Source organism: Ascidia mentula, chromosome 5, assembly GCF_947561715.1.
Source record: "Ascidia mentula chromosome 5, kaAscMent1.1, whole genome shotgun sequence".
Classification (NCBI taxonomy): domain Eukaryota; kingdom Metazoa; phylum Chordata; class Ascidiacea; order Phlebobranchia; family Ascidiidae; genus Ascidia; species Ascidia mentula.
The window spans coordinates 22,133,899-22,155,154 of NC_138570.1; the positions used below are offsets into that span (position 1 = coordinate 22,133,899).

Genomic DNA, 21,256 nt, shown 5'->3' on the forward strand with positions numbered 1-21,256 from the left:
TTTGACGTAATTAACAGGTCGTTGCCCACGTATTGTTTGTGAGTATCAGAACCTGGTGCCTCGGAAACCGTTTCTCACTGTTATTTGTGATGCGTCAACCTGAGACTAAACAGCCTTCCACGCCACACAGCATCCGGAATCTTCATATGTTTCACTGCGGTTGACTGCGCGCAGCTGGTTTGTGGCAGTTGAGTAACAAACCCTCCACTGTAATATTATCCTTTCCAGATAAAAGTTTCAGGTTTCAGAGTGTGGAAAGGAAAGTTTGTATTCACGACAATAGGAGAGGGAACAAGAATTCAAACTGAAAACTTCGAGGCCTCACAGTTGCGAAGATGTCGGGGCAGAGATGTTTTATTTTACTTCAATATTTCTGCAGGTTTTCAGGGATTAAGTTAAGGTAGTGCAAGTGATTTTGTATTATGAAAATTTGGTGCGGTCTCGGTGCCTTACTGGTGCTGTTGGTCACGTGTGTGCCCTCAACCAATCAGCAAACTTCAAATCCATACGGAGATTTACCACAGGTAAGAATAAGTTCATGGTCACATAGAAACAATAAGTTTGACAACTTGTTATATATGATCTTTATGTTTTTGACAGGCCAGTGGGAACGTGACGTCACTTATAACAGTTGATATTTCGGCGATCCAACCTTTGTTCAATGCTGGAATCAACTTCATCAACATCGTCCTTATCTCGCTCGCTGAATTCAGAGGTGAGAGAACAAGTGATGACGTCATCGTATCAGTGTGACGCTCCACTGGTCATATATCTCAACCAACTGTGGGTACACGCAATTACAGAGGGGATAAGTTCAATGTTCCAAAGCAAAATGTTTTGAGCGGCGTTTCATCATAAGTGCAAACGATATCGAAATAAAAAGGAAAATAAATTACCGGACTATGACGTCACAATACAAATAAGATAATTTGTTTAAAGTTTGCATTGGAATTATTGAAAGCATTAGACTTTGTTGACCACCAGGAGTCTGTTATTGTGACGTAACATTAAACTGTTTGTGTCATTGCCTGACAACCACTTAATCACAATGAATCACCATAGAAGTTTGGGGATCAAGTTACGAATAAGTTGTGACGTTTTGCGAAATTCTATAAAACTCCCCACGTGACTCTGATGGATTTCAACATAAGTTTCGGATCCGGTTTCGTGTTGGTGGATTGTTTTGGAAACTGGGAAAATAATTCTTGTTTATTTCCAGTTTTCCTTCAAACATACGTGAATGGGGTGACGATCGATGTAAACCAACTTGCTCAAGACTGGGGGAAGGTAGGATGGGGTGTTTTTGATAAAACCAGGCGTGACCTTGGGATATGACCTTGCCGGTTGCGGCCACCCCTCATGTGGGTGTCCACCCCGCGTGTCACTTCCAGCGTAAATAATATTTAACTGGGGCTAGGGTTACAAACCAGCGGAGGCCGCTGAGTTTCGGGTTTTTTAATTAAACTTCCAACAATTGTTGGGTAATGTACAAGTTTAGGTAACTTTGTCGGGGGTAATGGGATATTTTATGTGAAAAGTAACGTTCTTTGCTGGTGGTAGGAATGTGAATCAGACACGTCCACATTGGCTTACAATCAGCATTTCAGAATACATAATAAATAACAATTGGCGAATTCGATTGTTACCGAACAATCCTTTCAGTCCAGGGTTAAAGGTCATTTACTGAAGCCTTTGTTTAAATTCGTCCCGTGACAAAACCCGATCCCCGCCTATTATCCGGGACATCCTTTTCGTACTTTTTGATTAAAAATTCTTTGAAGAGACGACAGCAAAACATGACGACTTATTTCCATACATTCGGGAAAAACCTTCATCAACTGCGCCTTGGTTGGGTCGCTTTGCAGTCCCAGTTTCTGTAGTTATATTAACGTTACATTCGAAGAAAACCTTGTTTAATTGTGATGTTTTGGTGAATAAAGTTATCTAAGAAATAATAACTGGATTTTATAAAATAACGATATAAAAAAAACCTTGCTTTTTCTTTATTGCATATCTTGATTTTTTAAGATTGCGAATTCGACAGCAGGGTTTGCAGCATGCATTGTATTCGGGTTGTTGTTCATCATTTTGGTCCCAATTGTGGGATTGTTTATGTGCTGTTGTCGGACTTGCTGCAACACCTGTGGAGGAAAGATGAAACAAACCAAGAAAAGGAGAAAGTCGAAATGGCAATATTGTTTCTGTGTTTCTCTTCTAATTATTGCCACACTGATCTTGTAAGTTTAATGACTTGCTAACGAGGGGATTTACCTGTTTGGAAACGTCGTAAATTTATTTGTTAAAATGGAAATGTGTTTTTATTCGTGCGCACAAATTATTAATTTGCAAAACCTTGAATCATCAGCGTGCCAGCAGTACTGGTATTCTACACAAACGATTTGACGACGAAGGTGATTAATGACTTGCCCGATGAAACCGTTCGTATACTGGGTTATGCCTCTCAGTATCTGGATATGGTCGATTCACAGCTTAATTATATGGTCACACAGTATGACGTATTCAGCACCACCGTTGTTGGAGAGGTTAACGGTGGGTCAATTATAATAAAACACATTGGTTTTAAAATTCTATTAATTAAGGTTACGAATAGTTTAAACACATTACATGACAATTGGGCTGTGAAGCGTTTCGATGTTAGCGATCTGTTCATGTTATAAATTACCTATTACGCAATTATGGGAAAGTTCATTCAGCTATGTTGGGTTAATGTACACAACAGCAAACACTTCAACTTTACCTTGTGCTCTCTAAAGATCTTTGATGTAAACAAAAATGATTCCTGCATGTTAGCTTGTATTGATGCATGTACACTATTATCATGTTTCTCAACCTAAACCTCCCATACAACCAAATATATTGATGTGATCGAACCTATTTCCACTAACTTTCATGGATTAAAATGTTAGTTGTTGAATCTTGGGCAATCTCAATTAACTTTTGATATATGTTGTCAGATTTGCGCAACACGTTGGGCACACCGATTGAAAATGACATTCTGGCCATTGCAAGTCCAGCCATTACTCAAGTATCAGCACTCAATTCAAGTATGTTTCATTTGTTTATTCATCACTTATTAAAATAATTAATATTCTGACTTATCCAGTTACGCAAGAAAACCAATCTTGATTTTGTGTAAAAACCTTATTTTTCTTGAGGAAAGACAATGATAATTTTGTTTCAGCTACTCTCGCATACACAGCCCAATTACGTCAGTATCAGAATGCCAGAGCTGCCATGGTAACACTTAACAGTGATCTGACAACTTTCCAATCTGCTTTTGCAACCGACTTCCCCAACACTGCAGCATGTGGAGGAAATGCCGATTGTGAAAGTGCACGAACACAAATTGGTGCATTGGGTCCTGGGTTCACTCCCGTGGTGAGTTGCAGTGTTTATGTATTGATGTTATGTATTTACCCTTACCCAAAAATGGTATTCAGGTGTCAGATGTTAATTGCTTGAAACTTGTTTTTTGATACATCAGTCTGATCATGTGTGTATGTGACAAGCCTCTGAATATTGTTGTAAGCACAACATATGCAGTAATTTGGTTTCATAGAGAAAAAAAACAGAGATCAAGATTCTCTCAGAATTAACAAGCTAGTCTAACCTGTTTAATTACAAGTATAGATTAATTATTATGTCAACATTTTCTTCAGAGCAAAGATGCTGCAACAGAGTTGGGTGCAGCTGATACTTGGTTGGGGAGCCACGGCATGTATGTTGGTGGTTACGCAACCTTGTTTAATGGACCTCTTAATACCATCATGAACAATGCTTTCAGTAACAACAATATTGCTGGCAGTAAGAGAGTTGTGTTGTGTATTCACTGAATTTAATTGAAAGTATTTTAACACAAAAACATTCAACCAAAATGACCAAATTATCGTCCTAACTAAATAAAAAGGTGAACCTTGTTAAATTAACATGCAATGTCATCCCTTGGTAACATTCATAGATTTGTTGAACTTTGTGTTTCATTCAGCGGTGAACAACACCCTGCAGTCATCAAAGTCGGTGGTCACATCCCAGACAACAGGTCTGACTGTTTTCAATGAGTTAAACACTTCCATCACCGATGCTCAAACTGGAGCCAGGAACACATTTAATGATATCAAATATTACGATTACATCAGGTAAGTTTGTTTGTTTCAAAACTATGAAAATTTGTAACATTTTACATTTTGCTGCCAAATATTGAGATCAAAAATTTCAAATGTTTTGGGGACATTTTGTTTTTTCTTTAATTGAATGAAAGTTGTAGAAATTCCAGTGCAAAATTTATTTCAGTGAGGTTTTGAATGCAGGTGGGCGGTTGCTGTTGCTCTCAGTGTCTTTCTTCTCTTCATATCTCTCTGCTACTTGGTTGGAATTTTGCTTGGAACTTGTTGTGGTTCAAAAGATGAGTTGCCAACGCAGCGCGGAACTGCTTCAAATTTGGGGGGGATTTTACTGATGAGGTTAAATTTATGATGTCCAAAAATTTTTTTTAATTCTTTAACATCTTACAATTTAATATTTTTAAATATTTAAAGTCCAAAATATGATAAGTTTATTAAAAAAATTTTAAATTTACTAATTTTAGTAAAGAAATTCTTAAATAACCACCACCATCTTGGAAAATTTCTGAAAATAACTCAAATTTTACTTGATTTAAACTTTGGCTTTGCAGTGGAGTTGGTTTGACTTTCATGTTTTCCTGGCTTCTCATGATTTTGGTGACTTTGACTTTTATGGTCGGAGCTCCATTGGAGAGATACATCTGCCAGGGTCTCTCTGCCCCATACGACGGTCTCAAGGTAAATATCATGTTGTACATATGAGTGAAGGTTTCATTGGGTTATTACAAGCATGCTAACAAGAAAGCCAAAGCTAGTATGCCAGACATAGAGCAGACGTTCTGAGCAACGCTGCGTTCATCATCAGTGCTAACTGTATTTAATGAGTGGAATCAAGAAGTGCACAGAGGTGGACAGGCAGACAACTGAACAGGAACAAAAACAGTAACACAACTGAAGCAGGTTACAAGACAGCAGAATACTCACAAGAAGTCTGCGGCAGTGACGTCATCACTTTTCGTAATGTCTGGTTTATCTCTAGCACAGTAGCTTTGGTTTTCTTGTTCAAACAACAAGATTTTTGCATACGAGCATGATTTTAAACCAGTTTTGTGAAAATATTTTCTTGTTCTGCAGCTCGTGGATGACTTTGTGAATCTGAACCTTGGAAGTGGGATCAACACAACAATCACCAACCTCGTCGTGTGAGGATTTGTTAATATTTACATTTTTGTAGATTGGAAAAAATGAAAAGCAATGTTGAAAATTTCACACATAATGAAGCTGAAGGAATGTGATAAGCAAACAGTGGCCATCTGTCTGCAGCTTATACACAAAAAGGAAGAGTTTAAATATAAAATTAAAGTTTGTTCTTGATAAATATACTAAGAAAAACTGTTAAAATATTTGTTGTAAAATTTTTATGTGATTGTTGTAAAGTTCCTGTCAAAATGACACCGGTGCGATCGATGCCATCGGGCTCGGTTCAACTTTGAATCTTCCGGCGATCAAATCGGACGTTCTATCGAACTTCCAAAGTGTCAACTATGTCGTTAATGTTAATCTGAACACGGTTTTCAAGTAAGTGTTGTTTCATGAAATTAACATCAAAATTAAAGCAAAAAGTAATTACTCTTGCAACTTGTTACAGCTAATAATTGTGTTTAACTCTTGTTAGGTTGAACAACACCCAACTACAGAACGCTGTAACTGCACTTGGGTCCAACAGCATCCTCACAGCACTGACTGGTGTCACTGTAAGCGTTTGTGGGCAGGAATCACTTGAACCCCATCATCAACGTTTAACTTGATTTAAAAAGAGTTTCCAAGTTGTATATTTGATCTTCCGACCCAACCACTGATAACACTTTTGATGGATAAATGCTGGACCTTCTAGTTATTTTTAATAGACTAATTAGATTGATAATAGACTAATTAGATAGTGTGAGTGAGTTAGTAAATATGATTTTGGATGAAGGCTTTTTGAAAACCATCACAAAAATTTTTTTTTGATTAATTTATGAATCCCACATACGTCTCATCCGACTTCACATATTATTGCACAGATTTCATAAAATATTTTGAGAAATAAATTTTTCATATTTTGTTTTGACCAGGCTCTGACTGCACCTGACTATTCAACTCTAATAGCTTCGATGCAGTCGGCAGAAGCTGCACTTACTGTAAGCTTATTGCAAAATATTGGAGATGTTTTCTTAAGATGAATTTTGTAAATAATACTGATTTTAAAGCTCTTTTAATGCCTGTTGATGAAATAAAACCATGCCAGATTTTAAGGCATAACATAGATTGTTTTAATATTTAAAGATTTTGAATGTTACTAGAACAACTTTGTGTCCACGCTTCTGATTTTATAAAACATGTTTCGCTTTTAATAAAGCATCTTCCGTTCTACAAATAACATAAACAGAAAAGACCTAGTTAGATGGTTAACTTGTGTCACATGAAAGAAGTGCTGCTGGTTAGGTAGATTTCATGAAGTAAAAACATTTTATTGCTAATATTTAAAGATTTAACATGAAATAATCTGATGGCTGAAACTTTTTATTAAATTTTTAAATTCAAAAGTTAATTTTTTATATAAAAATTACCCCATGTTTTAGGGCGCGAGCAAAACCAACATGGCAACTCACCTGGCGACACTTCAAACAATTTCAAGCAATTACAATACAAACTTTGCCCAGTGGAACAGTGGATGGAATTATGTTCAGACTAACGGACCGACCATAGAAGTAAGTTGAAACTTTCACAACCAACAGAAAAGTTGGTTAATGTAAATCCATATGTGGGGAACCCCCTTCTCTAATGGCCAGGCAATGTATTATGAAGTTGTTGGGGCCGGAATTTAGTTACACCAAAATCGCATTTAATCTTTCACGTTAACAACACATTAGTAACTGAACATTAAATTGTGGTTTCTAGTCCAGCTGGTTCGTGTAAGATGCTTAGGGTTGTGAGTTCAAATCCCAGTTGAAGAATTCTTCAGATATGATCGTATGATGTCAGTTCTATAGAAAAAGTAAATATTTTCCGTTTTCCCACAGGCGAGTCGTGCAACCACAGTAGCGAATTGCCAAACAGCCGATGACAGAATTGGGTCTGAGGTTGACACAATAATAAACACACGAGTTGGAGAGTTGAACACGACAATCTTGAACCACGTCAACACTTTCTTGGATTGGGTCGTGTTCGAAGTGAGTTCATTAAAAGCCTTCTAAAGTTGTTTCGGAACATAAAAAAATAACAGCAAATCTAAACGTCTGACAGCAAAGATTTTTAGGAAAGAGGTTTCTGACAATAAAATTTATTTGTAAAATAAATATTTTAACCCCAGGGCGAAACTAACCTGGGAAATTGTCGTCTCGTCTATGACATGTACTCAGAGTTCGTGTCTCTGTTCTGTAGTTATATCATCAATTTCTGGGTAAGATTTTCTTTATTATTGAAATATATTTGTGGCAAATACAGCCTAAATGTTAGACACTTAATCTTGATGCAAAAATTATTATAGTGAAAGATGTTGTGTTTTGTGCGTAGATAGGTGTTACTTAGTGTTGAACTCTTATACAACAAAACAAACTAATATTTTTTTTATTAAGAACGCATTTTGGTTTTCCCTCGGTTGGGCGATGTTCTTTATCCTTCCTGCAGCGATAATTGCGATGAAACTTGCAAAGTTTTACAGGCGCATGGATGAGACGTAAGTAGTGTGGATGAGATGTAACTAGTGTTGATGGTATGTAAGTAGTGTGGATGAGACGTAAGTAGTGTGGATGAGATGTAAGTAGTGTTGATGAAACTCTTTCATGAAACCATACTTTGACTTAACGAAAAAATTGCTGTATTTGAACCCATCTGGAATTACCACAAATATTTTGTTATAGAGATCACGTCGATCCACCAGATCACCTCATGATGCCCATGGGGTAAGACCCAAGTTACAAACTCTTTTCTTAAGTAAAAATGTGTATTTTTATTTGTAGTTTTATTAGTAAGTTTTTTCTGCTTTTAATCAAAATATATGTTGGTAAAAATGACTGAATTCTGGCAATATTATAACATGTTTCTATTTTCTTTCCAGTGTGACGAACGAAAAAGGTTCTTTTAAGTAAGTTTTAGTGTTACCAAATTACATAGAAGCAAAACATTTTTAAAATTTAATGTTTTACCTCTTTGATAAATTCAGCCAGGGTCCAGCATAAGATGACAGAAAATTTCACCATTTCATCATCTAATAAAAATGTAATGTTGGATTAAAATGCATGAGCATGTTATTTATTTGCAAAACATGCATCCTCCATCTTTTAACATCTCCATTCACTTCAATTTAATTTTTTGTTATTTTTTTTGTTGGTTTAATTAGCAAAAAAATTTAAATCTTAAATTTTTGTGATTATTTTAGTGGAATGATTCTTGATGAAACCCTGCAAGCAAAAATTCCACGGTGAGTTTATTGTCGTAAAATATCAACCAATAACGTAAATACAAACAATTAAATTGCATGAGATTAACTGCAGTTACAATAAAACTACTTTTGTCAAATAAAAATTATGATTTTTTAAACAATTACAGGAAACATTATACTTTTATTTTGCTTTAATCTGATGTTTTGTCAACTTTTTGTTGAATTACTTATGTTTTTATAGAGCAAGAATCAACAAAGTTACTCCAGAAATTTGAACAAGAAAATGTTGAACAGAAATTTTTGTGATTTAAATATTGCACTTTTTATATTTTTGTATCAAGATTTCTATGGTAAATTTTTAATATTTTTTTTTCGATTTTTTGGGAGAAAAATTCTTCTTTGATCCTAAATTATATTTTTGATCATTTTTGCTGTGACTTTTAAAATCATTAAGGGGATTTCCAATCATGACTTTATGATGGGGGGGAATTAAGCATTCTGTTTGCGATTCGTGGATATTGCAAAATGTAGTTGATCTTACCTTGTAAAAATCTGAGCACTTGACACAATTTTGTAGAAAACTTTATGTTTGCACTGTTGTAATTCGTGGAAAAAAATACTTCAATGATTTTCATCACAAAATGATAAGAAGTGTGTTTTGGAAGTTTCCTGCATATTGTTTTTTATTTAGTCAATAAATGTGTGCATGTTTGTACAAAGCTATGACCATTTGTAACCGAACAAAAGTTAAGTAGGTTTCCACATGATCAGATATTGTGCAAAGGGGAATTATCATAATTTACTTTCAGTTATACTCAGAACTATGAGGAAATCCGTGATTTGTGTTCCCAAGAAAAGTTTGTTAATAAAATAATTGAACTTGAGAAAATGTTCGTGAAATAATTACTCTGTTCAACTCCTGTCCAATCTCATCAGTTTCCAAATATTCCCTTTCGCGGCTGGTCGGTTTCGGGGGTTTCCCCATTGATATGCGGCTACGTCGTTTCAATGATTTTGAAAAAAAAGTTCACGTGATTCGATGTCGCTAAACTTTATGCATGAAAACACCTTAATATAAGTTACAAGAATGACGAACACAATCCACAGCAGTTAACCATAGGAAGGTCTTGGGTGACGAATAGCTTGGTTCCCACCAGGAAATAATCGACTTCGAACAATCACAAGAAGGAAATAAGGCTGGAGTTGAATCACGCGCATTCCATATGGACGACAAATCGCTCGAAGCTCGGTTGAGTAATTATGCGTTTAGTGACAGTGAGTTGTTGGTGTTTGTTAAGTTGACTCAACTTTAATGCAATTTACATATTGTTGTCAGGCTGAGGAATTAACAATTGGATAAACACGAATTTGTTTACAGAAAGAGGTTGAAAGTTGTTGGAAATTTTATTGTTTTGGGCAGAATGAAAAGTTAAGTATGATGACGTCATATTTTCAATGTAAGATCCCAGACTTATTGACTGAGATTGAAGTATTTTATAAGGAATAGGGGCAATAATTTATTTATAGAAGTCAGTTATAGTTTCAGTGAGCTGCATGCAGATGGCCACTGTTTCGACCTAAGATCTCATAAGTTCACCCAGTTACATAAAAAGTGTTTAAGACTTGAAGCCTGGCTGTATAGCGGGTGAAACGCTGGATAATAAAAGTCACGTTAATTGTGCCAGAAGGACAGATTAAATATTTAATGCGCTTGACTTTTCGGTTGTTATCCATCGCACCTTTAATAGAAAACCTCGCACAAAAAGGTTGGGGACGTAAGGTTCCCATTAGCTCTGCTTGTATTCACGTAACATTCGTGAAGAATTCCGATAGTTTCTGAATTCTGATATCAAATCAACTCCAGATACATTTTTAATATTTCTAGAGGTTAAAGGAGACGATTGAGGTGTGAATTATGGAGGTTCTTGTTGTCCTGACAACCTTCCTGCTCACTGTAAACTCTGTTCAACAACATCCGGATCTCGGAGACATCAAAGACCAGATAGAAGTGATCGATTACGAAATAAATGGAGAAGATTTGTTGCAGAATTTCAAAATGGCCGACAAAGCTCTGATAATGAAGGGAGCCGCAAAGAAGTGGCCTCTGTACAAAGCTCTGAGAGATCGGGAAGTTTTCAAGGAAACTTTGCAGGACGTGAAAGTGAAGAGCGCGATGCTCCACCATGAGAGTTACGGAGGCGAGGAGACGACAGTTGGAGATTTCATCAAGGAGGGATTATACGGGGCCAAGTTCGACGTCACCGTGGAGAATGACGGCATCAAGAAGTTGCTCCATGTCCCAACTCCCATCAGCTCGTGTAAGAAGATGTTCGACGATTTTACTTCCTCTCATCGGATTCTACTGACCGGTATTAAGTCGAAGATTCGCGCTGATGTCATGGGATCTTGCATTATGAAGGATATGTTCTTCACTGTGATGTCTGGAAGTGTCAAAGTTCAATATTTTGGAAAAAAGAAGAAAGCTTTCATGCACTCAGGTGACCTCGCCTACTTCCCACGTGGTCAGTGCTTCCACCTGAAGTCGAACGGGACGTTTATTGGAGTCCTTGTGAGTTGGAACAACTCCGCATCTGATGGGAGCGGATGTGAGAGACCGACAACTTATAGCAAGACTGTGGATATGAAGATGACGGACACGGAGTGGAAGATGATGTCTGAACCGGACGAATTACCGGATAAAGTTCTTAACACAGGGTTCACGATACCCGCTATCGGTTTGGGGACCGCCCGCCTTTTCAGCGACACATACAACGCTGTTCTAAACTCCCTCGACCTCGGGTACAGAATGTTAGACACAGCTCAGATTTACTCCGGGGAAGACGATTACGAAAACTTTGTCATCAGTTCAGAGGAGGAGGTTGGGAGAGCTCTCCAGGACAGCAATGTGCAGAGGGAAGATGTTTTCTTGGTGACGAAACTTTCTCCTGATTTTACATCGTACGAGGACGCCATTGAAAGAATCGAGAATTCAATGAAAAACCTCCAGACTGATTACCTGGACCTTCTGCTCGTTCACGATTTCTTCTCGGATGAATGCGGAGTTGGCGACAAAACTGGGAAATGCAAGAAAAGCAGATGGGAAGCCTGGCGCTCATTGGAGGAAATGCAGTCACGTGGTGTTGTACGTAGCATCGGCGTCAGCAATATTTTTCCACGTGACTTGAAAAGTCTGATCGAAGTTTCAAAGTCGAAAGTTTCGGTCGTTCAAAATTGGTTTGATCCGCTACACCAGGATCGGGAAATTCGAAAATTGTGCCTTGAAAATAAGATCGTGTACATGGGATACAGGTGGGTTCTCCTGTCGCATAAAAAACAAACGGAAAAGTTTATTATTAATAACATAACTCGTATGCTGTTTGTGACGAACTAAAATCTGATATTTTAATATTTGGTTGCAGTAACCTTGGGAAAATGTGGACGGATGACCTTGAAATGAATGAAAACCCGGTGACTAAAAACCCAACTCTCATAGACATCGCAGTCAACCATGACCTTCCAGTGACCTCTGTCGTCCTGCGGTGGGCACTGGACCGTGAAAGTGTGATCATACCTTGCAGCACTGATCCGGAGCACCAGGAGATAAATTTAAACGTAAGAAAACAGTTTCTCCTCGAGGGGGCGCTCGAGCGCATTGACAGTTTGGATAATCTGATCGGAAATCCGGATGAGCGAACGTGGAAAGATCCGTATAAAAGTGGGGGAAGTCCCCAGGGTGAACTCCGGGACGAACTGTGACATTTGATTTCTATGTTGCGCCAATTAGTGGGTTGTGTTCGTGGGATGTTGATTTGCGCCAGAAACTGTGATAAGTTGAAGTTACGAGAAGGGAAAATAAACAGGCGGCTTGCCGAAATAATAAGTGGAATATATGGGGCACATGTAAAGTACAACAAAGGTTGCATAAAGCTTTAAACTTGGAGTAGGAAAGCCTAACTTTTGCCTTTATTGGTAAAATCAATAAAATTGCAACTGAAACAAGGTTAGAATTTATTTTTGCTCCACATTAAAGTTTAATAAAAAATCCACAAAATTTGGTTGCATTTAAAATCCACAATAAAACACAGTAGTTTTAATTTTGTTCCAGAAGTCTTGCTCCAATAAATAATTTATTTTGAAGCACAATTTGAACAAATGTGCAAAGTAATTTGTATAAAACTGTGGCATTTGAAGGAAAAGTTGTCCTTGCAAAACAGGAAACAAAGTCATTCAAACACAATTCACATACTTTGTACCATGAAAGCATGACTGTGTGGTCATATATGATGTATTTATATGAACATATTGCATACAACTGCAGATATAACATAAAAATTCGGGAAGGGAATTTCACACTGAAATCCCCTCAAAAAGTTTGTGTTTAAACACTTGTGGGTAGAACAAACCATTACACAAAGTTTGAAACACAAAAATCATTGGAAGCCTAAAGTGTTTTTTTTTTCATCCAATGACAGAAAGAACACAAACTGAAATTAGTTTAGTCTCCGTAGAGAAGCTGGAAGCATTTGATCGCCGCTAAGTATAACAAGATACAAATTAGTGCATAGCAAATTACAATACATCAGTTACATGATTACGCTGGATATACATTTCACACAAATAACAACTGACTTTACAAGGCAGCATCACAACCTGTATAGAGGAATGTTATTCGGATAACTGCACAATATTTCAATCAGTTAAGGCACTTGATTACTTGAGGTATTTAATAAAAAAGGTTTTTGCAATTAACACGTCATTTGTCATAACAAGAACAAGGTAAAACAACAAAATATCGCCTGCATAAAACTAAAATATTGTCATGCTTGAGTGGAGTTGTAGTGACTCATCACTTCTTCCAGCTCATCATAAACCGATGCATCCTCAATAGTTGGGGAAATCTACAATATTTAAGTTTTTTACTTTTGTACAAAACGAACAAAAGAACAACCAATATGCAAAAGTTAAAAATGGCAAATTAGCAATTATAAAACCAGAAAGGCGATTGAGTCAGGCACCCATGTAAATGTGATTTCTTTATCGGGAATTAACGTCTGCCAAAAATACATAAGAAATTATTGAAAACACAATTTGTGTTTGTTATGAAAAATCATCTCTGTCAATAATTTCCCGCAAACGAAACGAACCCAACCTTACTACAAATTCCCAAGACCCACGTAGGCATATTTCCCAGCGCAACATTTTATTAGTTGGTGTTGTACCTTGTAAGGTTTGTTGTTGACAAGAGCTTGCAGCGAACCCCTGGGTGTTTTTCCTGATCGAGTTTTTGGTAAATTTTTCACAAACACTGCATATTTAAAAGCAGCTACCGGTCCGATCTCTGTTCGAACAAGTTGTACAAGCTGGGGAAGCATCTTACTGTGGACGTCACATTCTGAACAAGAAACATAAGCGTGAAATAGAGGTCCTTGGTGTTTTAAATGCTACATGTATGTTGATAAAATATGTCACACTTACGTGGCAAACACAAGTGATGTTCAATGGAGCGTTACAGCCAATGGAGCGTTACACCATTGCTTGGCAACACACACACATCAATGTGTTCTTACCTGGCTTGATGACAACATAACCAAAAGGCACGGAACCTTTCAGTGGATCATCTTTCGCAACCACAGCTGACTCGAGCACACACTCATGCTGGTTGATCACCTGCCATTAAAACACAACCTTCACCAACAAACACAGCCAGACCAACCAATATCACAACACCATCACAAGCTAAATTCTGCAAACAAACTCTTACACTCTCCCAGGAATAAATTGTAATTTCCCCAATATTAATAAAAACATAATTTTAAAAATTATTTCCTGGAAAAGTTGAGAAAAACACGAAAATAACACGAGTTGAGAATAGAGAATTTGAATATTGAGAGGGAATCCGACACTCAATATGATTAACTCATTTTTAAACATTGGTTCTAGGAATCAACATTGTCAATTGGATTTGTGCACAAAAATGGGATTGTATAAAAAAACAGAGTAAGTTTAATGTACGGTGGAAGATACGAGAGCATGGCGAAGATAAATGACATCACTGAATATTTAGAGTCAGTTGAACCTGAATCTTTCCAGCATTGACAGCTGTATAACGTAGATTGAAACTTACCTCCTCAATATGACCACATGACAAGCGATGACCTGCTACATTGATGACATCATCAGTACGTGACATCACAGACACATATCCCTCCTCATCCATGACCCCCGCATCCATGGTGTCATAGAAACCCTGCAGAGAGTTAATATTAACCCTCTCACACAAACAAAAGTAACAAATCACAACTGGATATTTGTTCCCAAATTTTAATCCCAGGATGTTACCCCACAAATAAGCACACCCTCACATAATCACAGTGCATAGTTTCACCCTTAAAATGTACTTATTAAATGGTGAAACTACACACACAACTGACTGCTTTATGCCCTGGAAACATTTTGTATAGGAATAGGCAGCTATTCCAGCTAGAGAAACACAAATATGCGACCTCAACATAAACCAACCTTTTGTCAAGTTATTTACAGATCAAATAAAACATTTCACACCGATTCAGACGACATATTTGTAGTTTTCGAGCATAGAAATCAAAGTGTGCACCTTGTATTTGACGAAGTAAGTATTTTTAAAACGTTGTTCGTTGTTCCACAAAGTTTGAAAAGCTCCGGGTGGAAGGGGAAGTTTTGCAACGAGATTTCCAAGTTTTCCTCGAGGGAGTTCATTGCCATCGTCATCCACAACTCGCACTAAAAACATAAAAAAACATCGACTTATTCACTGAGTTTGCCATAAAGATTAAAAGCACACAATAAAATATTACTTGGAAATACTTTTAATATTATTTTTTCATGAGTACAAGTTTATAATATAAGTATATTTTTTAATTTCTTAAATCATAAAAATGTTGAAACTCACAATCCCAGCCTGGAACAGGAAGCCCTGAGCTGCCCTCTGGTGGATTATCCCTGTTTCCGAGACCGATACATGAGCAAGTAATTGGACTTCCAGTTTCAGACTGCCACCAGTGGTCAAACACGGGGACACCGAATGCATCCTTGCACCAATCATATGTCGCGCTGTCGCAATGCTCTCCAGCGATAAACAAGTTTTTTAAACTGCAACAAAATATTTTTACTTTACACAAAATTTTTTTTATTTAGTTTTAAAGGAAAGTGCACAAATAAATCTGCAAGCAGCAGTTTGACACAAAACTGGTCATAAATCTTTGGTTTCACACTGGTCTTGTGTGAAAACAAATTAAAAAAAAGCAAACAAAAAAACAATGATTTGTTGGAAATTCAACTGATATTTGTGTGTTGTACCTCGATAAATCGTATTTTTTGGCATGTTCTGCATTAGAGTCTTCACGCTTGATCGATCGCATGGCAGTAGGAGCGACGAACAGACAAGATACTTTGTGGTCGTTGACGACTCTGAAGAATGAAGATGGGTCTGGAGTTCCAACTGGTTTCCCCTGCAAACAACTTTAGGTTTAACAACAAGGCGGAAATTTCTCATGTGAAAAATGGTCAAAATTGTGGCAGGATTTTTAAAATACATTGAATGTGGCCGATGGAATACAACAAAAACTTTAGCTAAACACAAAATTACTATATTTATGTAGCAACTTGGTGTTCATTCTAACTGTTTGGAGAATAATCGTAACTTTTCAATCAAAAATATTTGTTTCTGATGAAGAAACTCTGTGTTACACCAGAAATATTTGGTGATTTGGTCTTTGAATCATAATTTTGTGCATGTTGTTGTTACAATTCGGTAAAAACCAGAAAACAAATTTACTTGAAACACTTTTTATGCAATAAATCTTGCCAGAGGGCAGCAAAGAGTCATACCTCATAAACCACAGTGGTTGTCCCATAGAGCAGAGGGGCATGCGCTCCGTACGAATGTCCGACAGCCCAGCCCAAATCTGCAGCTGCCCAATATACCTTTGAAATATCAAATATTAGATAGTTTCCATGCCAACAGCTTCGTTTTAAGATCACATTTCAAAAAACACCAGTTTGAGTAAAGAATGTTTCCTCGTGTCACGAATTAAACTCACAGATACAATATTTACTGGATTGTAAGCCGCATGTAAATGTTAAAGGCAAACTTTGGTGCCCTACAATAATTGTTAACAAATCTGTCGTTTAAACTTGTCACGTACACTAAAAACTGTGTTTGATAAAACACATCAAGATTTTTTCATCAAGTATCAAGATTACCTCCCCAGGGTCAACGTCATATATCGCCTTCATGCTCCAGTGCAGGCGGACAGCGTGGCCGCCAGTTGGACGAACGACTGCTTTCGGAATGCCAGTGGTGCCAGATGTGTATAACAGATACAAGGGATGGTTGGATTCGACCGGGACGCAATCGTGTCGTCTCTCCCTCGACATCACTTCCTCCCAATTCAAGTCAGTACCCGTGTTCAGATTTGCCGCTTCCTGTAAATATTTCTTGGTGGTAAATTACTAAGGTCTGGTCAATGTAAACAATCTGTTGGTAACATATGCAAATTCCCTTACAAAACTAAACATTTATTGAAAATGATATAAACATAACAGGAATCACTCTGTTCTTATCTATTATTTGAGTGAGTACAGAAACCGACGATGACATTTACACAAAATTAATACTTCTGTGTATTTTATGATTGAGTAACTTTGGATGCACTGAAAATATTTTGTTTCTATAATGCAGATGTTCCACATGCTTTCATTACGACAGGATCACACCACTGCGCAATCTCTTTATAGTTGGTGATCTCATCTCTCATATTTTGATCATAAAGTTCACTTCATCACAGCCAAGGCATTGCAACAGATCACAGTGGGGCATGAAATATTACTGCATTGTCTGATTACGGTGGTAGAGATCCCCTACGTATATGTGAAGGTTGCCTGGCAAGTTGTACATTTGCGCACCAGTGTACCTTGGCCACAATATACCCCCGTGAAACCACTGAGCTCCTGTAGCTCAGTTGGTAGAGCGTTGGTTCAAACGTAGAGCGTTGGTTCAAACCTCACCGATCCTTACGGAACTTAATTTTCACTCAAACTTCTTTGCAAAAAGTGGTTCATGCAGCTTGGCTGGGTTGCCAGTGAACCTTATTATTTCTATGGTAATGTGAATTAAACTTTTAAATAAATTATTGTTTTATCCAAAATCACAAAATGTTTGTCATTCAATTTTTCTCACCATTTCCGGTCGCTGGTAAATAATTGTTTTAATTGGTTTGTGGGTTGACATTGAGATTGCTTCATCCAATATTGGTTTGTACCTCACCAATCTTGATGGTTCCACCCCACAGTTAGCAGAAATAATTACCCTGAAATAAAACTCATGTTTTGTTGTGACTGAGATGATTTTCAATGAATTAAAATTTAACAAACTACAAACCAAGTAAGGTACAACAGCACATAAACGAACATTTACTCAGCAATATGGGAAAATGTGTTAATGAATAAATCCTGACATTACAGTTATGTTCAACATGGCTCCAATAATAAATGAAATTCTCTACAACATTATTTCATCAAGACATAAAGATCTTAAGTACGTACTTTGGTTTGCAGTCGTCAATCCTGGCTGACAATTCCTTTGCAGCAAATCCACCGAATACAACCACATGGATGCCACCCAATCTCACAGCAGCCAACATAGAGATTATTGCCTTGGTAAAAAATATTGTTGTTATACTTCTTACTTGAGATAAGTGAATGATGATTATGGAAAACAATAGTTGCATTTGTGATTCATAAAATTTACTTTTAACTGTGGTACGAACATTTATCTGAAGTGTAAACTAGTTGTTCACCACTGCATAAAGGCAATATACCTCTGGTATCATTGGCATGTAGATCATTACTCTATCTCCTTTCATAACACCGAGGTCTGACAAACTTCCAGCCAAGTACGAAACCTATACAAAACTTGTTAAAGGATGTTTTGTTGTGAATCGCTTAATAAAGCAATCTACGCAACTCTTTACTCAAGTTTCAATTTTACTCCAAACCTGGTCAAGAAGGTCACTGTAGGTCAGTTTATTAATGGAGTTTGTGACTGGGCTATCATGGATTACAGCAAGTTGGTCACCTCTGCCTAAGTCAACATGACGATCCAAGCAATTATAACAATGGTTCAACTCTCCACCAGTAAACCTGAACAAATAATAATCCACATTTTGCAATACAGTAGAGTTGAAAGCCTCCTAGCTAATGTTTGTGTAAATCTGTTAGCATTCCACTTATTTTTATTAAACGTTTTTGAAAGTCAAACACAAATGGCGGTTGATATTTTGAGCAAATTCCACCATAAATTTTTCATTCACCATTTTGTAAAAGGCAAATTGCTGGTATCCAAAACTTTGTTCCATTTCTTAAACCAAACAAGTTTTTCTGCAGCTTCACCCCAATAACTTTCTGGATCTTCGATACTTCGTGGGTGATGAATTTTGTATGAAAACTAAGACATCAAGTGTAAGATGTTTATGGAAGATACGCAACAAAACATTTAGTTTATGGCACCCATACTACAAACAAACAGATAGGCTAAATAAAAATCCAACCAAAGTATTTTTATCATGAATTGCCATAAGAGTCAAACTGGAAAATTAAGATTTTGCTGAGTTTTTTTGAAAATGTTGATTCTGCAGCCTTTGCACAGACAATGATTTTTGGTAGCCTATGTTTATGTGATAATATTTAGATAAAAACTAGAAGATATGCATTTCTCTCAGATAAAAGCTTACGGTGCTTTGCAAGTGAAAAAATCGACTATTTGCAGATTTCTGTGCTTTAAAGCAATGCCTGCTGCTTCCCACAGATTTTAAAAATGAACCAACTTTAAATAATTTCATGTTTAATTCTTTAAACGCTGAAAAGCCAAAGATTAAACGCTGAAAAGCCAAAGATTGAACGCTGAAAAGCCAAAGATTAAACGCTGAAAAGCCAAAGACAACGTTAAACATGGTTTCTGAAAGAGTTGCCACATAATAGCAGTAAGTGAACGTGACAATCATGATTTAATGGAAATGCTACATGCAATTAGTAATGGAAAATTCACCGGCGCTGTTCTTAAACTGCAAAACATTTGCAAACAAACAAATGATTTTTCAAAACGTTTTTGCAAATCAGCAAAATGTGACGTCATAATGTTTCATAGAAGTATCTTTTTCTTTTTATTTGTGTTGCGGAACTTTCTTTTCATATATTTTTTTATTTTGCCACAACTACAATAGCAACAAAACTACAAGTTGGAATGCACACAAATAAGACCTAAAGGTTTAATTTAGTGTTGCGCAGAGTTAGTGACTGTCCAACGCAATGACACAAACAGCCGACACATTTCAAGCATAAACAATTACACAGCAAAAAGCAGCGATGTGCTGTTTGTTAATCTCCACCTCGCCCTCTTTCGAATATTGCTCTTGGTGTTTCGACTGCGTGTGGCAAAGTATGTGACATGAAAGGCCAGAATCGGGTTTTGTAATCCCCGAAGGAAGCAAGGAGGGCGATCACGTTCACCATCGAGTCAAAGTTAATCAGGCTCATGGCCAGGGGATTGGTCCAGAAGTTCTGCTCCATCAGGTTTTTGGCGTGGATCGCAACAACAACCTGAATGATGTCAATGATCACAGCGATTGCCGTGCACACACAGAGTCGGATGCAAGTCTTCTTAATCCCTGTGTTCTTCCTGTACATCTCCGAGAGCGGGAGCATGAGGAGGAGGAAAAGAGCAACTTGGAAGACGCTGAATCCAACGATTCCGAGTACGAACAACGAGAAGAAGTTCTCCTGCAACCACATGACGTTGCTCCTTTCGTCAAAACGAATTAAAGTAATTTTTTCTCTTAAATTACGTTTTTTAATTTCAAGCCCTATCTAAATTATGTATTCAAGTATTCTTGTGACTTTTACGGAGAAAATAACTTCATAAAAAGATCTCAAACGACATCACCTGTGGTATGCATCCGCCATTGGTGCTGTAGCTTGTAGTGATCGCACCAAACAGAACGATCAAAAGAGAGAATATTAGAATACCATAATACACAACCTTGCTCGCGCGTTTGGACCAGTTTACCCAGAATCTGGTGATGCTTAAAACGTTGTAAACCGAATGTTGCCGCATCCACAACACGAAGTAGAGACTGCCTCGGTTCACTGCAAAAGAAGCAGTACCGAACTTGAGGCTGATATCACATATCTTATCGCTGGGACAGGCAGGCAGAAGTTCGAACAGAGGCCAAGTACATTTCACAAGCAGTGAGAAGCCACATATCGCCGTGAGCCTGTTGGTCATAGCGAGGTTGTGAGTACCCTTCAATACCCAATAAGCGATGGATACCACGGCAACGTAGAACGCGAAAATGAGGAGAAATACGGTGGAAACCCACTCTGCCTTCGACAAACTGTCGGGAGGAACTGGAGCAGCGGTCGTTGAATCCGGGGTAAAGCTGCATTGTGACATCACTACGGTTTCTTCGTATCCGAAAACTGGATCGAAAAAAATAGAATTTAACACAAATAATTTTCTGCGACCGCACGGAAAGCTTTCTGGACTCTACCTTCCGACGCGTGGTTTATATATAGGGAGACAGATGGAATCAGTTTTTCTAATTGTTTGCTGTTTGTCGTCGGTTTTATGTTTAAGTTAATTAGCCGTCGTCCCGGATAATCAAATTGATGCAATATGAATAATTCATAACACTCCTCTTTAATTGTGCTTATGCTA

At 37.4% G+C, this 21,256-nt stretch overlaps 3 protein-coding genes across 4 annotated transcripts; 2 read left to right on the plus strand and 1 right to left on the minus strand.

Annotated features, from left to right (window-relative positions):
- The first annotated feature begins 376 nt into the window (after positions 1-376).
- On the plus strand, positions 377-9,228 carry LOC145902057 (prominin-1-like). 2 transcript variants are annotated; one of them, XR_014402573.1, is made up of 24 exons: positions 377-524; positions 601-715; positions 1,220-1,287; positions 2,029-2,237; positions 2,366-2,550; positions 2,976-3,065; positions 3,203-3,399; positions 3,681-3,825; positions 4,007-4,157; positions 4,329-4,481; positions 4,694-4,820; positions 5,217-5,284; positions 5,520-5,660; positions 5,758-5,836; positions 6,197-6,262; positions 6,704-6,832; positions 7,145-7,294; positions 7,435-7,524; positions 7,700-7,800; positions 7,985-8,026; positions 8,182-8,208; positions 8,287-8,342; positions 8,503-8,544; positions 8,747-9,228. XR_014402573.1 is itself a non-coding variant. In XM_082989905.1 (23 exons), the coding sequence occupies exons 1-23, from the start codon at positions 423-425 to the stop codon at positions 8,778-8,780; spliced, it is 2,511 nt and encodes an 836-aa protein (XP_082846031.1). In that variant the 5' UTR covers positions 377-422; the 3' UTR covers positions 8,781-9,228. The 2 variants fall into 2 exon arrangements, 1 of the variants encoding a protein (XP_082846031.1); XM_082989905.1 differs by lacking the exon at positions 8,287-8,342.
- Positions 9,229-9,851: 623 nt separating this feature from the next.
- On the plus strand, positions 9,852-12,360 carry LOC145902638 (uncharacterized). Its single transcript, XM_082990684.1, has 3 exons — positions 9,852-9,933; positions 10,391-11,814; positions 11,925-12,360. The coding sequence occupies exons 2-3, from the start codon at positions 10,421-10,423 to the stop codon at positions 12,259-12,261; spliced, it is 1,731 nt and encodes a 576-aa protein (XP_082846810.1). The 5' UTR covers positions 9,852-9,933; positions 10,391-10,420; the 3' UTR covers positions 12,262-12,360.
- A 166-nt stretch (positions 12,361-12,526) lies between these two features.
- LOC145901750 (acyl-CoA synthetase short-chain family member 3, mitochondrial-like) lies at positions 12,527-19,598 on the minus strand. The gene is made up of 15 exons (XM_082989520.1): positions 19,275-19,598; positions 18,855-18,988; positions 18,540-18,684; positions 18,363-18,446; positions 18,088-18,197; positions 17,723-17,852; positions 16,747-16,968; positions 16,372-16,467; positions 15,841-15,992; positions 15,434-15,633; positions 15,119-15,264; positions 14,630-14,752; positions 14,073-14,172; positions 13,725-13,897; positions 12,527-13,403 (listed from the first exon to the last, which is right to left on the minus strand). Exons 1-15 carry the CDS (start codon positions 19,542-19,544, stop codon positions 13,323-13,325), a joined length of 2,166 nt encoding a protein of 721 aa, XP_082845646.1. The 5' UTR covers positions 19,545-19,598; the 3' UTR covers positions 12,527-13,322.
- Positions 19,599-21,256: the final 1,658 nt, after the last annotated feature.